The 16,393-nt window shown below is 44.6% G+C and overlaps 1 protein-coding gene across 3 annotated transcripts in view; it reads left to right on the forward strand.

The window, feature by feature from the left end:
• Nucleotides 1-2,176: 2,176 nt before the first annotated feature.
• CNOT8 (CCR4-NOT transcription complex subunit 8) overlaps nt 2,177-16,393 on the forward strand; it is a 33,199-nt gene continuing 18,982 nt past the window's right edge. The window contains exons 1-6 of one of the 3 annotated variants that reach the window (XM_069199620.1): nt 2,177-2,275; nt 4,640-4,959; nt 6,592-6,785; nt 7,961-8,122; nt 14,050-14,194; nt 16,026-16,136. In XM_069199620.1, the coding sequence (XP_069055721.1) occupies nt 4,777-4,959; nt 6,592-6,785; nt 7,961-8,122; nt 14,050-14,194; nt 16,026-16,136 (795 nt within the window). In that variant the 5' untranslated portion in view covers nt 2,177-2,275; nt 4,640-4,776. Of the gene's footprint in view, nt 2,276-2,392; nt 2,418-4,639; nt 4,960-6,591; nt 6,786-7,960; nt 8,123-14,049; nt 14,195-16,025; nt 16,137-16,393 lie in introns of those variants that run through there. The other 2 variants (XM_069199622.1, XM_069199621.1) reach the window with 2 other exon arrangements.

Here is a 16,393-nt window from a genome sequence, read left to right on the forward strand (position 1 = left end):
TTGTAATGAGCTGTCTCCTGGGTGGGTGATGCTAGAAACCATGAAAGTCGTGTCTGCTCCTGATTTCGGACAAGTGAAAGATAGGGTGGAGAGATTGCAAGCCAGAAGTAAAACAAGATATGACAATCTCAAAAGTGTTTGGGATAACCAATTCTGTGTGGGGGATAGAGTTAAAGTGAGGAACCTCAAGTCAGAAGAGGTGGTGAGTCGAGTTTTTATCCGAGTACTAAGGTGGTCAGAGTTTCAAAGCAATCGATCATGGTGGAAAATGGTGGAACAAAAGAAATGTGGTGAAGGTTTCTGGTGAATCTGAAGTGGTGTCCAGAAATTCCCATTCAGGTGTTCACGATGGAAGCCGGTACAGTTTTGGTGGTTATTGTGGAGGAAGTGAGATTGCTGTAGTACGGGGTTGTTCTGACATGATAAATGATGCCAGTGTTCAGGAGGTGGGCTCAGGTGAGAGTGTTCAGAAGAGCTTGGCACAACATGAACGTGAAAATTTGTGCATGGGTGGTACTGGCGAGCTGGGAGACATTGGGCGGATGGATGGTGGCGAAGACCATGAGGCAAGTGTTCACAGGCCTAGAAGAATTATTGTCAGACCCAAACATTTAAGCCAGTATGTGATGTTTTAACTTGGTATTATCACACTTTGAAGGAACATCATTAGACTCAAACAATTGAGTCAGTATTTATGTATATTTTATTTATTGTTGGGTTTTATTTTTGTAAACTTGTATTATTTATTTTAGCTGTATTGTAAGGGGAAAAATATGTGTTATGTTCTACTTTGTACTTGCAGTGCACCTTTATGGAAGGTTGCCTCCTGCGAGTTCCGATGTCGGAGACTGCCCTTCGATATGTTGACAGTTGGCGGCTGTGCTTTCTTTCGGACAGCTGCTGAGGACATCAGTGTTGATTTTCACCAATAAATTGCTTCTTTCAAAAGCGCATTCTGCCTGTTGTACTATATATTTACTCAGAACATCACACTCATCTCCATGGCAAGGTTTGTGCTAAGTAAAACTGTCTAAAATAAAATCTGGATTATGATCTCATCCTCCAAGAACTATGGACAAAGCATTAAGCTTGGATGTCAAAAGAGATACCTATCAAGTGGCTGAATTGCAATATGAGAAACTGGGATCAAAGCCAGCTTCTCTGCCTGACCAAAATGTGTTATCCTAGGAAACTACTTTTGTTCGGAGAATCTCTTTTAATGTGTCACATAGGAAAGCACTTTCGAATTCACGAGTTCAGGGTGCGCCGCATTATTTGCTTTTTATTGCTGCATAATTTGGTCCTCACTGTCACACAATTCTGGCAGCCCTAACCGTGGGCGGTAACTGCATTTAAACTATAATCCAGACACCTTAAACTAAAACAAAAAAGCAAGATAAATGATTCTGTGGAAAATGCATTGTTCCGGTAGGAAAGCTTAGTTGGTAAACTGATTATTTCACGTATCTTTGTGTATAACTGAATGGTGCACTGGGGCTGGTATGTGTGTTTACAGATCTATGAAGAACCAGACTGAGAGAACCCATTGTGAATATGTAGGTCAGTTTAAAAAAAATATTACAAGCAGTGATAGGGTGTGACAAAAAGACCTAGGAGGAAATGTGTACTATTCCCATGGAACGACCCATTGTTTTTAATGTAAAGCACTATATATTGAAAAAATTAAACAGGATTTTGTGTCAAAAATGCATGTCTCCTCGAGAGAAGGCATAAAGTTTGAGATCTGTTTTCTACTCTCCCAACGTTACAAACTTTTCATGCCTACTGCACTCTACAGCATACCCACGAAGTGTCTCCCAATAACTTTTGAGTCTCGCAACTATGCGGAGACCGGGGGAAGAGGTGTGTGTAATCCCTGCTACAGCTCAGCGCTACAGCCCTCCCCTTTCAACGCCCAGAGCTGGGATAGGTACTGCGCTTGACCTCACCTCCAGCTAAACCTTGTCTATCAATTTCCAAACTAGGCGCCACCTACTCACTATCGCAGAGGTCGGCGAAGATAGAGGGTTATAGATCTCTGCAGCCAATCAGCATTTAGGAATTCTTGGTTGCGCGCTAGGATTGGATGAGGTACTGACAATGCGCCAATCGTGGGTCAACTTGCACTCAATAGTTACCCCACCTCCTATACAAGATCGAGAATGTGCGATTGGTTGTTACGCGACCCGGAAATACTGAATTCACAGACAAATGACATCCGTTAAAAGATCAACAACGGACAACGGGCATTAGGGTGTATTTACCAACGGTTCGTGTAAGTAAGGGGCTTTTGGGGAGGTGTGCCGATGATACTATGACTGAAGAGGAGGGGTGGGAATTACATGGATATTTAAAGTAACGCAGGAGACAACTGGGACCTTTAGAAACCTTTAGAACGGGAGAATGCTCAGGCCTCGGTACTGGGACCTTTAGAGTAGTTGGGGTGCTAAATTATGTTTGCAGCCCTATGTAGCGTAGTGATTTTTCAGAGGTTTTAGAGCGCTTTGCAATAGTAAAAGAACCTTACAGGACAATTAAAGTATATATCATTCATAAATATACGGTATAGGGTAGCAGCTAAAAGGGTAGGCGTGTATCATACACTGTTGAGGTAGAATTTGAACATTTAGAGGAGTGGAGGTTTCATTTAGGCTTTTGGAGGAGTAGCATGGACTCTTGTACTAAGGCGCGAGCGGACGAAGTTCCTCCGATGAGTGGAACCAGTTGGGCCTTTCGATGACTGCACAAACCAACTAAAACTTCAGTGGATTGCGGGAGACAGTTGATCTCTAGAGGGTACATGGATATTCAGAGTAGTGAAGAGAGTTGGATCTTCAGAGGAGTGGGGGAGGGGGTGTGCTTGCGCACCTGGACCTTCAAAAGCATGCAGGGGGAAACCTCGATCTTCAGAGACGTTCGGGGGCCACTAGGACATACAGAGCCGTGGAGAGGGACACTTGGACCTTCTGTGGAGTGCAGGGTGGCACTTGGGCCTTCGATGGGTTGCAAGGGGGCGATTGGACCTTCGGTGGAGTGAAAAGGGGAGATTGGAACTTTAGTGGAAAGCACGGGGGCACTTAGAGCTTAGGATGAGTGGAAGTGGCACTGATTTTTTTTTTTTAATGAATGAGTCATTTTTACTTTTTTTGGTGTGTGTGGGGGAGGAGGGGAGTGTCCCTTAGTGCGGCAGGGGCTGTGCAATCATTTAAAATAGCGTGTAGAGTCTTAGATATCACCGGGATGCTTGATCTCGGTTACAATGGTCTTGCTTAAACATTCAGCATGTGGGCCATCCTGCAGTTGGTGGTTAGCTGCTTCTTTTCACTGTACAGGTTCTGCAAATGGGGGCTTCGATCCTATAGGAATTGATATCTGTAGTTGTCTGTTAAATACCTTCTTACCAAATTGCATCGCCCCATAAATTCTTCAGTTAACACAAAGTTACGTGCATAGATATAATTCGAGTTGTTTAATTACCACGCTCCTCGGGACTCATGAAAACGACAACCCTTGGCTGAGCTAAAGATTATACATTTCCATGCATCTTTTTACAGTTACCACTAGAAAATGCCACATATAACACGTTGGCGTGAGTTGGGGGGGAAAAAAAGTCGTATAAATAGTAAAAAAAAAAAATGAATTGTCCCGATGCGCTACGGTCTAAATGGAGCAATGTGTTAAAGGGGTTGTTGATGTCAGATTCCGCATCTGTCTGTTTTGTCTGGATACAGTCACCCGAGACTGAACTACAAGTAACCCATTCAGCATTGGGCAAGTGACAAGGCACTTTTGTTTTGATATTCGACTATTAAATCGAACTGTCCAGGATACCTTCATTTTTATCTGGATTATTATATGCTGTGCCCACGACTGTACCGGTTATGACTTCTCTTCACTGAACCGCAACTCATTGAGCCTAGGGCTGTACTGTACGTCATCTAAAACCGGACCGTATTAATTTGCATATATATAGGGCTGAGCAGAACTTCATATGAGACTGAGCAGTAACTCATTTTACCCAAAGTTGTGTACCGTACATCACTTTGAAAACAATCTCAAAGAATTATGTTCTGAGATGTACTGGATGTCTTAATTTTATCAGACTATATTTGACTGTAACCATTTTACCGGACACAATGCCTTCTGAAAATGCGCTCACAGTTGTTGTGACTTTAGCTGTATCCCATTTTACATTATTCTTCTATGCACTGTATTAGCTGTAACTGAACTGTTTCTAAGCTGATTAGTATCAGAAGGCTGTGTCGAGGTGTAAGCATCTAAAACTTACATCTATCCCGGTAACTTAACAGAATTAGATTTAGCATGTTGTAAAAATAATAATAATAAGTGCAGGCACAATGTGAACGATATTGGTTTACTTGTTATTTCACTTTAAGGAATATTCCATTCAGATTTATGCTGCTTAGTCTGTTTTTGTGGAGCTTGTAGAACTCCTTTCTTCACTTTTTTTTTTTTTTTTTTTTTTTTTTTTAGACAAGACTTTGGAAACCATGAAAGTTATGACATTTCTTTACCGCTCTTACTCATTCACGTTGTTTGTGTTTGCAAAGCTACATTTTGTCTTATGCAGTTAATTTGCGACAGTCTGTATTTGATGTTTCGTTTCTATTTCTTTCAGGTTCCATCAGCGGTCCTTGGGCCGCCATACACTGAGCCTTTTTGGCCCTCTTTCGAGCCCTTTATTTTCTTTTTTGGTGGTCAGTCCTGGTGTCCCGTCACCTTCCCAGCATTGCACCTTCCTCGAACGCCCCCAGCATGCCAGCTGCAATCGTGGATAACACCCAAGTTATCTGCGAGGTGTGGGCTATCAACTTGGAAGATGAAATGAGGAAGATCCGAGAGATGGTGCGCACATTCAGCTACATCGCCATGGTGAGCAGGCCTCACCCAAGGGAAGACATGGCCTGTGGCTCCTCAGCAGTGGGATTTGGTCGTGCAGTAGGTGGAAAAAAGCTAGGGTTACGAACATTCTTTGTAGAAAGGAAATCTGAGCATGTTGGGTGAGGATTACGGAGCAGTTAGAAAATTTAGTGAGTGACAAGCAAAGGTTGAATGACTGAGCAAAAGAGACCACTGCATGACCCGTTCTAAGACGGCAGGATGTGGAAGACCTGGAATGTATGTTGGCATAGTCGTTGATGTAAAATAAAGTAGTTAATGTGTATCTGAAATATACTTAGTAAGGTCTTGTGCAATATATAACATACAAAAAACTAGGACTGTCCTTTTACTGGGGAAGAACCAAATGATCTGGTTGTTCAAGTACCTCTGGATAGAGTTGTTACAAGTGGCAATGTAACACGGACTAGAAAAAAATGCATGGCTATAACTAATATTCTGCATGCAAGGGCACCCAGAAAAGAGACTTGAGTTTTTCAATTTTGGAGCGTTCTTCACATGGAAGAAAACTAATGTAGGGCATGTTCTGTGCTCTTCCTGGGAAAAACACTATCTGCATAAGAACAAGCTGTTACAAGGGGGCATTACGAGGAATCAGTTGTACTGCACAAAGTAGCAGGAAAGGTTGTCTACAGGTCGTTACTCATTTTAAATCAGGTGTGAGTTGCAAACTGAAAAAAACGGCTCTGCAGAAAACAAGGCATAGTCTGAAGAGAATACCTTGGCAAAAGTGTGGAACTGAAAATTGCTGTGCCCAGCAGACCAAATAATACAAAAAGATTTATAGCTTCTAGAAACACGCCTCTGGAAACTTCTAGCTGACAAAGAGAGTATTGGGGAGTGTCTGCAACATGGAAACCCATCTTCAAATTAAAAGACCTATGGGTCTGGAACAACTCATTTAGGTGGAGTATATTGACAATAACAAAAACCTGCTAACAGTGCACACTGCATGTGTGATTTAACATGAGACCCCTCGGGTGTCGTAAATGATTAGCTAGCGCTGTTCACCGGCTGCCTAGTGATGTACACGTGGGCAAATCAACAAATATTATTATAGATTTAATCTGATTAATTGACAAATGTAGGCATTCAGAGGCAGTTTGAAAGCCTGATGATAACAGCTGGTGTGGTTGCAGTAAGCATGCAGAGAGTTGTAAAAGCTAGATTCCTGAGAAATCAATATGCTATGTGATCAGAGCACCGTGTTTGTCAACTACCTCCACATCGTATCTCTCAAATTTAGAAACTGCTTCTTCCATACAGTTCCTTAAAATGACTCATTAGTAAGAACTCTGGTTACATCTTTGGTGTGTTCACCGTGGTGTATTTCGTGCTATGCAAGGTTAGGAATCGTCAGGATTCTAGGCATAATTTGCCATTGTTGAATGACTGCAGCAGTGATTTGTGCACTATATGTAATTGTGTGTCTAATATTGGAGTAGAAGGACAAGGCTTTCCTCTATAAGGCTTGGTGCAGCAACGCTGCATTGTACGATAAATGTGTGCACATGATTGTTTTTAGGAGACTCCAGGGTTAAGTAGTATTTTAGTTAGTTGTGGTGCTTTTTAACTGTGGTTGGAAAGAGGGTGATGGAGGAGCTGTATTCTTAAATGTTATTTTAACCTTTTCTGCAGTGCTAAGTGCTTCTTCCCATTGCTGTCCTTTAGGATACAGAGTTTCCTGGGGTGGTGGTGAGGCCAATCGGTGAATTCCGCAGCACCATTGACTATCAGTACCAGCTGCTGCGCTGTAACGTGGACCTGCTTAAAATCATCCAGCTCGGTCTGACATTCATGAATGAGAAGGGGGAGTATCCGCCCGGGACCAACACCTGGCAGTTCAATTTCAGGTTTAACCTCACGTAAGTCACGAGCAGAGGATGGCAACTGTATCTGCTGGCTGTTACTTCGAAGTGAGAACTCATTTTTTATGTAGTAATTGCCAATGAGAATAATTCTTTTTATTGGTTGCCATTGATGGTTGTGAACTCTCCTGTACGTGACAAAACCGTGACCAGGCAAGCTAGTTGTTACACAGTGTATCATCTTCATTGCTTACACTTTCACCTTTGCAACAAAACCCCCAAAGTCGTGACCTTTTTCTTTTAAAGCTTTCAGCATTATCAGAGAATGCTTTAGAGTAGAGTGGTTGAGCTTTTGAGGCTGATAGGTACTGCGACAACAGCTGGTGACAAGAGTGGAATGGCACTTTTCCCACTTCACTAAAGTGCTGGTATTGGCTCTGCAGGGTCTATAGATAATTGCTTTCCTAGTGTGAGATTCTTTATATACCCTGCTTCTCTACAGAGGTTTTCTGATATCCATGTTTTTGTCCTTCACAATAAATCCTGGTTACTAAATAAGTATTGCATTCCAAGCATTGTGTACGTTTGAATTAGCTTTGTATTAAGTACACACTAAAGATAACGTATCTATTTGGGGCTTGAGTTGGTAAAGTGTCTGTCCTTCTTCTAAGTTGGACATAGGCTAACAAATATCACGATTTAAAAGTGCAGATCACCTTGATTGATTCTCAGAAACAATAAACCCTTCACGTCTTGGTGAGTTTAAAAAAGTTTGACATTCATTCCAATTGTAGACATAGGCACACGCCTATGTCCGTAAATTTGAACTGGGCACTGCTACACAGCCTCCTGGAAGTTCGTAATATACTTTTCCCTGCCAAACCGCATGGGACCAACGGGAAATAAGTAGGTGTTGCCCAATAACGTTTGATTCTGAGCATCTGTCCCTTCCGACTAGCACAGACCTAGGCTTCTTGTTAATAATCCTTTTAAACCTAGCCTAACCAGGAGGTCCCAAGTTGTGAAACGCTTCCTCATGCTCTCATCCCTATTTCACAGTCGCATCTTCTCCATACCTTATTGTTCATTGCCCCAAAAGCTTTACATCCTTGCACAGTAGTAGTAGTTGCTATCACCCTTTTTTGCTCTTCATGATCTACACACAGTAGACACCATTCTGCATGTTATCTGGCCAGTCTTATTGCTCACACACTCTCTCATTTACTCCTCAGTGAAGATATGTACTCTCAGGATTCCATTGACCTCCTGGCTAACTCTGGGCTGCAGTTCCAGAAGCATGAAGAAGAGGGAATTGACACTTTGCGGTTTGCTGAACTCCTTATGACCTCTGGGGTCGTTCTGTGTGACAATGTCAAGTGGCTGTCCTTTCATAGGTATCTATCTCTATTTTGTATATTAGTAAAAGTTGAGGGTGAAATGCAGCCATGTACAATTTTTTTGTACAGTACCTTTCTCTTTATATCATATTGTTACGGATTTCAAACATTGTCTTCACACATATAGTTAGTTCCTCATTCCATAATGAACAATACCAGGAAATACACGTACTATGGTTAAATGTTTATGGAATCCGACTTTTGTAATACAAAAAATGGGTAATATCCAAAATAATGTGAACTGGCATGAGGCCCATGCTGTAATGTACCATAACAACAAACCTTCAAATAATGACCTCATTGTCACATATATCTTCACAAGTCTTTTCTGGGTACAGGATACATTACAAAGGCTCTTTTCAGCCTTATATATTTTATTAATTTTTACAGCCTTATAGATCACAGTCAGGGTATCTGCGAATTCTGCATACAACAATAAAACAATATTAAGCATCACTTACAAAGAACAAGAAATAACCCATCATAAATGTATACAATATTTTAAATTCTCTTCATAAAATAAAAACGTGGTGCAACAAGTATTCTGGACAGGAAAAAGGGAAGAGCAGAGATAAGCAGAGGAGAAAGGAGTATATATTGCATTGATATAGGACAACAATTTAAGACATCAGGCATGGTGGTAGTAATAATGAAGGACCTGCGTGGGGGCCAGGGGCTCGGTGAGCTGGTGCAAGCATATAGTAGAAAATAGAAATGGGTGCAATTGTACATCACATCAGTCAGTACCAAAGAGGGTCCCTAAGGGCTGCATCATGTATTGTGCCACCCTTGGAACCCCTCAGCACATGCAGACTGCCATTGCAGGCTTCGTGTCTTGGTGCAGCTAAAACTGAAAACACAACTTAGCACATAGCGTCTGTCACATGTCCCCTAAACACTGCATGCAATATATGTAAGTCACCTGTAGGAAAGTGCCCTTGGTGGCATGGTTATTTCAGGACAACAAACTCACACTGATGCAAGTGTGATATTATTGAAAAATGCACCCAGAGGGCATCTTGGAGATACCCCCTGTATTTTAGCCAAACTTCTAGTGCAGTACTTACCGGTCTGTTCCAGCCTGCGACTTTCAGACCGGTTTCTGGGGTGAGTGCCTTTGTGCGCTCTGTAGCCAGAAACCAAGCCTGTACTGGGTGGAGGTGCTTCACATGTCCCCCCTGCAGGAACTGTAACACCTGTAACAGAGACTCAGACCTCTGGTTACAGTGCCCCAGTGCACTCCAGCTAGTGGAATTGCCCCCCCACACACACAGCCCCACTTGTGGCGGCAACTCTGGTGGGAAAGTTAGGAAAAACAAGGAGTGACCACTTCAGCTAGGACCACCCCTAAGGTGTCCAGAGCTACAGTGACCCCCTCCTTGCAAAATCCTCCATCTTGGTTTGGAAGACAGGGACAATAGGGTTAGGTCTGTGTCTGGACACTGGAAAGGGTGTAGTCGCCCACAGGGAGAGTAGCCATTGGCTACTGCCCTCTGACCCCTGTAACACTACTAAATCCAGGATTTATCTGCTCCCCTGAACCTAGCTCGTCAGATTCTTAGTGCCAACAAGAAGAAAGAAGGACTGCTAAGGTGTCCCCCAGCAGAAAAGACTGAGTCCTAGCCCTACAGGCCTGTCTCCAGCTTCTGAAGCCCTGCTACAAAAAGGTGAGACATCCTTCAGGACCAGCAACCTCTTAAAAGCCTCAAGAAGACTGCCTGCACCCAAGATCTCTCATGGATAGCGGCCTTGTCCAGAAAAAAACTCCAGCAAAGGACTCCAGAACTGCCCCGGATCCACAAGTCGTGCCCACTCTGCACCTGCCGCCCATAGCCTGTGTCCAGGTGGCCCAACCAACTAGGCAAATCTGACCTAGTGTCCACCCTGGGTTGACTCCTCCTGTCCAACCCGGCGACGCCTGCAGCCTAAATCCGGGGACCCCCGTGACTGAGAGAGAACCGGACAAAGATACCAGACGCCCAAAGGTACTCCTGCACCCACAGCCCCCTGGCCTTGGGGAATCTGAACACCAGTCCAGTGATTTCCAGCAGGTGGCCCAACTCCTTCTCTAGCCTGCGGTTTTCCGGAACCGATCACCTGGACCTAGCCTGCAGCATCTTTGTGACCCCAGGGGTCCCCCTATTGGAAAGCATTGGGAGCCAGATGCTGTGTTTGCACCCGGCCACCCCTGCGCCGCTGAGGGTGTGTGTTTGGTGTTGACCTGTTGGTTTACACACCCCACACACAGGATGACCTGCAAATCTGCCTTCCAAGGCAGGTGGCTTCAAAGCCTTGGTATGCAGATCTGCCTTCCCTCGAAGGAGAGATGCCAACGCCACCTCAGGGCCCATTTGACACCTGGACAGGCGGGAAATACAGTATTCAGAGAGGTGTGTCCATCCCTCAGGTCAGTCCCACTCTTAAGGTGTGCTGCCTAAGGTGAAACACAACATTTACAAATATGCCATCTTGGTGTTGGCAGACTTAGGAACTCTGAGAAAGGGTTATCCGTCACTTCCCACAGTATGTGGTCATATAGGGGGTGTAGTGACCTCAGGGGTAAGTAGCCCGTACACCCCCCCAAAAAATGTACCCATGGTGTACAGCATCACTATAAACCATCAGCAAAGCCAATGAATTCCAAAGGCGATACATGTTGGCTTTTCCAATGTATTTTTGTTGTTGTTTTTTTCTCTTCTGACTGCTGAGGTTTTACTGATGGTCCCAAAAAGAAAAACATGTACACCTGTCCGTCTTCTCTAGATAGGGAGGCTGGTCTGCTGTACTTTCTCCAATGGTCTCAATTCATCCATCTGGTGTTCAGTGTAGGATCCAAATAGTGTGGTGTAGGAAGCTGGCCTGGTGTCTGATAAGTACTTATGTTATTATCAACTTATTCCAGGTATCTCCTATTAGTTAGGTGTAGTCAGTGACTAGGAAGCCATGCTCTCTAGAGGTAGCTGTGGATGAGCAGACAGAACGTATCTAGATCTATAGCCACACAACACTTACATGAACAAGCCACACAGTGTTACCAAAATAAAGGTACTTTTATTTTAGTGGCACAAATATAAAAATACTGTATAGGCAATACCTCAACTGGAGGTAAGTAATACACACTAATATATGTACAGTAACAGTCAGGAATTAGCATAGAAAGCAATAGAAAGCAGTGATAGCAATAGACAATACTGAAGGCCTAGGGGGGGAACCAAACTATATACTAAGAAAGTAGAATGGGAAAGTCGTGTCCCCACCCAAGGAAGTGGAATCAATAGAGGGGAGCTGGAGGAGCTAGGAACCCACAAGGTAAGTATCAGAGTGCCACCCCAGCGACCAGGAGAAAAGAGGTTACTGGTTCTCCCCAAACCCACTAAAAGGGCTTCAGAGAAGGATATTGCAAGACCCAGACAGGACTGCAAAAAAACAAAGGTGGATCCTGGAAGAGGAAGACCTGAAAAAGAAGGGGACCAAGTCCAGTTCACGTTGGAGTGTCCGGTGGTAGCAGGAGCCACTACCCACCGTCTGTGGATGCAGAATCAGGTCGATGGTGTGACGAAGACGGTCAGCAATGCAGACCTGGAGAAGCTGAAGAGTTCCTGAGTGATGCAGTTGATGTCCCATGCTGGATGAAGTCTGGTGTGGGAACACCACCAACAGGCCTTGGCAAAGGTAAATGTCGCAAATGAAGCAAAGTGGAGCTGCCAGGGACCAGAAATGTCCAGGGGGACTCAGCCCATTGAAGGGAGTCCCCGGGGGGGGACTCAGCAACCAGGAGAGTTGGAAGAAAAGAAGGCAACCCCTACAGATGACCCACAGGCAGCAAGCGCAGGAGTCGCGGTGAGGCTCACACAGCACACCTTGGAAGAAGTCCCATGTATCAGGAGAAGCATGCAGAGGGCTGTGCGTCGCAGAGAATTGTGCTGGGGCTACACAGAACCTGAAGATCCCTTGGAGGAGATACCAGCAAGCCTTGGTAGCTGCAAGAGACTTGGTGCACAGGGGTACTATCTTGCGTTGAGAGGCAAGGTCATACCGTCTTAGTTGGACAACTGTCAGAGAGGACTGAGGGGACCACTCCAGCCACCATCTGTGATGCAGGATCCACGCAGTTCCGGAAAAAGGGGAGATCCACACAGCCGGTCGTCATTGCAGTTAGTTCCTGCAGATGCAGGGGAGTGACTCCTTCACTTCACGGGAGATTCCTTCCTGCTTCTCAGCGCAGACTGAAGACTTGCCGCCCTCAGAGGATGTACAGCTGGGGAAATGTTGCATGATGCTGGAAGGAGCCGAAGAAACAATGTTTCAGAGCAGATACTTTGCTGTAGCTGCAGATTGTAAGTTCCTGTGTCGCCCAGTTGTGGTTCCAGTGGCCAGAAGTCGAAGTAAACGTTGCAGATTATTCCTGCTGGAGTCTTGCCCATCGAATCTGAGGACCCACCCAAGGGGAAGAGCCTAAATAGCCCTGGAAATGGGACTAGTCACCTAGCATGGTGACCATCTATCAGGAGGGGGCTCTGACATCACCTGCCTGGCCACTCAGATGCTCCCATCGGCCTCTGCCCACCTTGGATTCAAGATGGCAGAATCGAGTGGCCACCTGGGGGAGCTCTGGGCACCACCCCTGGGTGGTGATGGACAGGGGAGTGGTTACTCCCCTTTCCATTGTCCAGTTTCGCGCCAGAGCAGGGCCTGGAGGTTGCTGAACTGGTGCAGGCTGGTTTATGCAAGGAGGGCACCAAATGTGCCCTTCAAAGCATACCAGTGGCATGGGGAGGCTATCTCTCCCAAGCCAGGTAACACCCATTTCCCGAGGGAGAGGCTGTTTCCTCCCTCTCACAAAGGAAATCCTTTGTTCTGCCTTCCTGGGCTTGAGCTGTTCAAGCAGCAGGAGGGCAGAAACTCGTCTGAGGGGAGGCAGCAGCGTGGGCTCCTTGGAAAACCCCAGAAAGCTGGTAGGAGCAATGCTGGGGGTCCTCTAAGAAGCACCCAGAGTGCATTGAATCACACAACCAAAACTGGCAACAGTATTCGTGTATGATTCTGACATGTTTGATACCAAACATGCCCAGGTTCGGGGTTACTATTATGTAGCTGGACATAGGTTGTGACCTATGTCCAGTACACACGTAAAATGGCGTCCCCGCACTCTCAAAGTCCAGGAAAATGGAGCTGGAGTTTGTGGGGGGGCACCACTGCTCATCTATGGGTGCCCTCACACACAACTGTCCCTTGTGCTCTGGGCTAGGAGGGCCTATCATAGGGGTGACTTACAGTGACCTGAAGAGAAAGGGTGCACGCACCTTTTCATGAAGACTGCATTGGCAGGCCTGCAGACCCATTTTACATGGGTTCCATGAGTGGCATAATACATGCTGCAGCCCATGGGGAACCCCTGGTGCCCCATTGCCCTGGGTACCATATTCTAGGGACTTATAAGGGGGCACCTGTATGTCAAATGTGGGGTGTTTGTGGTCCAAGCACCCAGTTTTAAAGGAACAGCTCAGTCACTGGGGTCCTGGTTAGCAGGAACCCAATGAATGCAGTCAAAACACACTGACGGGCTAAAAGTGGGGGTAACCATGCTAAAAAGAGGTTACTTTCCTACAAGTAAGCAGACTGAAAGTTCAGACAGGGTACTTTGCCACGTTTGTGGTGAGTATCCTGTCATGATTATGCAGTGAGGAGAGCTGGGTGTCTGTACAGAGTATAGTTTGAAATAGCACAGTTCCACTCCTGTCGAGTCGTGTCTGGTGAGAAGAAACGGAGTTGTGGTCCACACTCTATAAAACCACTATTAAAGTGGGAGAGAGAAGTGTCGGTGCTGCTGTGGTTTGCATCTGTTTTTACTTTGAACTATGTGCACTTCCTCTACCTGTGGTCTTTAACAGTTCTTCTATATACATTGTTTCTCTGTATGCTAGTGGCTATGATTTTGGCTACATGGTGAAACTGCTGACAGACTCTCGGTTGCCCGAAGAAGAGCACGAGTTCTTCCACATCCTGAATCTTTTCTTCCCATCCATCTACGATGTGAAGTATCTGATGAAGAGCTGCAAAAATCTGAAGGTCTGAGCGATTTTGTCCTCTGGGAATTGCATGGGTTGGGGAACCTGACAGGGAACTCTAGAGGCATTTGGGGCACCAACTTCTTTTAGTTTTATCATGCCCTCATTGTCCAAAATTGTCTTGTCTTGTCTTTGGTTATTTGCTTATATGTATTGCTGTCATCCAGAAGGGAAGACGTCTGTAAGAATTGGATATCCAGTTTGTGTGTAGCTTAGTTTTGCCTCTTGAATATCTATCAGAAGCACTCTTTATCCGACTTTTGAGCTTTGGCAGATGTATAATTCTGTCCCCAGAAGTGAGAGCTGTAGAGGGAATTGGAGGGCCCAGTTGGCACGGTCCTCAATGGATTTGCACTGCTATTTAGACTCCCGCTAAGCAAAGGACTTTCGTGAGGACTTTACTTTTATTGATCTGAATCGAGACAAAACTAATCGAGGTTTTGGGTGAAAACCTAGCCTTTCCCTGTGGCATTCACTTCTTTGTCTCATATTACAATGGCATGTAAAACTGCAGTCATCATTTTATCCCTGAACACACATCGCCAGGTAATACACACTGAAATCTGCTTGGGGCAAATGTGGTGGAATGGGAGGAAAACTTTGAGGAATTGGTGCATAACAATTTCTGTTTTATTATTCATGCACTGCTACGTGCTATCGGGAGTAATACCAATCCTAACCAGATCAGTAACTCACATGTAAAGATGTTGGCCACTTAACAGGACCTTTTCCAATCCAGGTCCTTTGTCTTTTCACAGAGATTGTTGGGTACGCTAACTTTACACTTTTCTAATGTGCTTCTTTTCCGGTTAATGTGATCATTTAACGTATACAAAGATGAAGTGGCAGGGCCCTCAGTTGGCGCTTTAGTAAGTCACATTTACCCTTTTTCGAGCTGTTTCAACCAAAATACACCTTCTCTGGTTAGGAACAAAGCTTTGACTTGGTTGCTCTTTACTATCCCACTACCTTTTCTTTATTTCGTTGGTTGTACCTGTTGCTTGCTCTCTTTTGACGTACATTTAAATGCCACTGGCTTTGGATGGAATTCAATGTGTAATTTAACAAGCAGTTTGGAAAACACCTGTACTTGCAGTTCTTATATATTTGTGGCACAGGAAATGTCCTCCCTGCCTGCTGAATTTCCAGGCATTAAAAAGGCGTTAAAGGAGATCTTTTCAACTGTTGGCATCACAAAAATATTTGGAGCATGGGCATTGATACAGGAGGTCTCCAGGTTACCTTTGCAACCAGAAGGTCTATTTATAATTTTCCTCCATCAAAATTGAAGTTGACATATTTTGTGAGGGTGGGTATTGTTTTCATTCTCGCTTTTCCTGAAACAAGAAATGTTGCAGGCTGACGTTCTTGTGCCACCTCTCTGCTTAACTGGCTAACACGCTTTTGAATAACAATGTCACAAAGACAATTTAGAACACACACATCAATCATGTTGGTAATTTTACATATGCGATGGGTCAAATCCAAGAATGTAGGGCCTCAGGAGATGAAAGACAGTGAAAGAGTAGTGATTTCCTGGTCCAAACACTTGTTAATGTAGCAGAATGGTTCGAAATTCCTTTGAGGCCGAGTCACGGGCGTCATAAAAGATGATTATTGAAAGTCAGCAGATTATGTGTTCCTAATAAATGTGACGTGGCTGCATGCTACCAATCAAACTCCCTGTCTGTACAGTATTGACAGGTATTTCGGTTCCTTGGCAGGCTGTGCATAAAAACTGTGTGTGTGTGTGTGTCTGTTTGCAAGCAGTAGTTCTTGATCTCTCTCTCTGGATGGCATAAACCAGTTTTAATTCTTTCATGTTTTCCCAGGGAGGACTCCAAGAGGTGGCAGACCAGCTGGACCTGCAGCGCATTGGCCGTCAGCACCAGGCAGGCTCTGACTCCTTGCTTACAGGGATGGCCTTCTTCCGAATGAAAGAGGTATGATGAAGTGAAGCCTCTTGCTTGCCTATAGAGTTACTGGGAGTTTCTGACTATTGTGAACTGCAACAAAATGCTCCTTACATTTTATGAGCTGCCATCATTGCTTTTTCAATTTTTAAAGAGTATTTCTACTTGTTTTTTCATTTAGAAAACACAAATCGGAAATACCCAAAGAAGGTCCCAGTTAATATCACTAAGTGTTGCATGCCATGTCTTTCCACATAACATTCAAATAACATAACTATCATAGAGAA

The sequence above is a fragment of the Pleurodeles waltl genome, chromosome 7, assembly GCF_031143425.1.
Source record: "Pleurodeles waltl isolate 20211129_DDA chromosome 7, aPleWal1.hap1.20221129, whole genome shotgun sequence".
NCBI classification, from domain to species: domain Eukaryota; kingdom Metazoa; phylum Chordata; class Amphibia; order Caudata; family Salamandridae; genus Pleurodeles; species Pleurodeles waltl.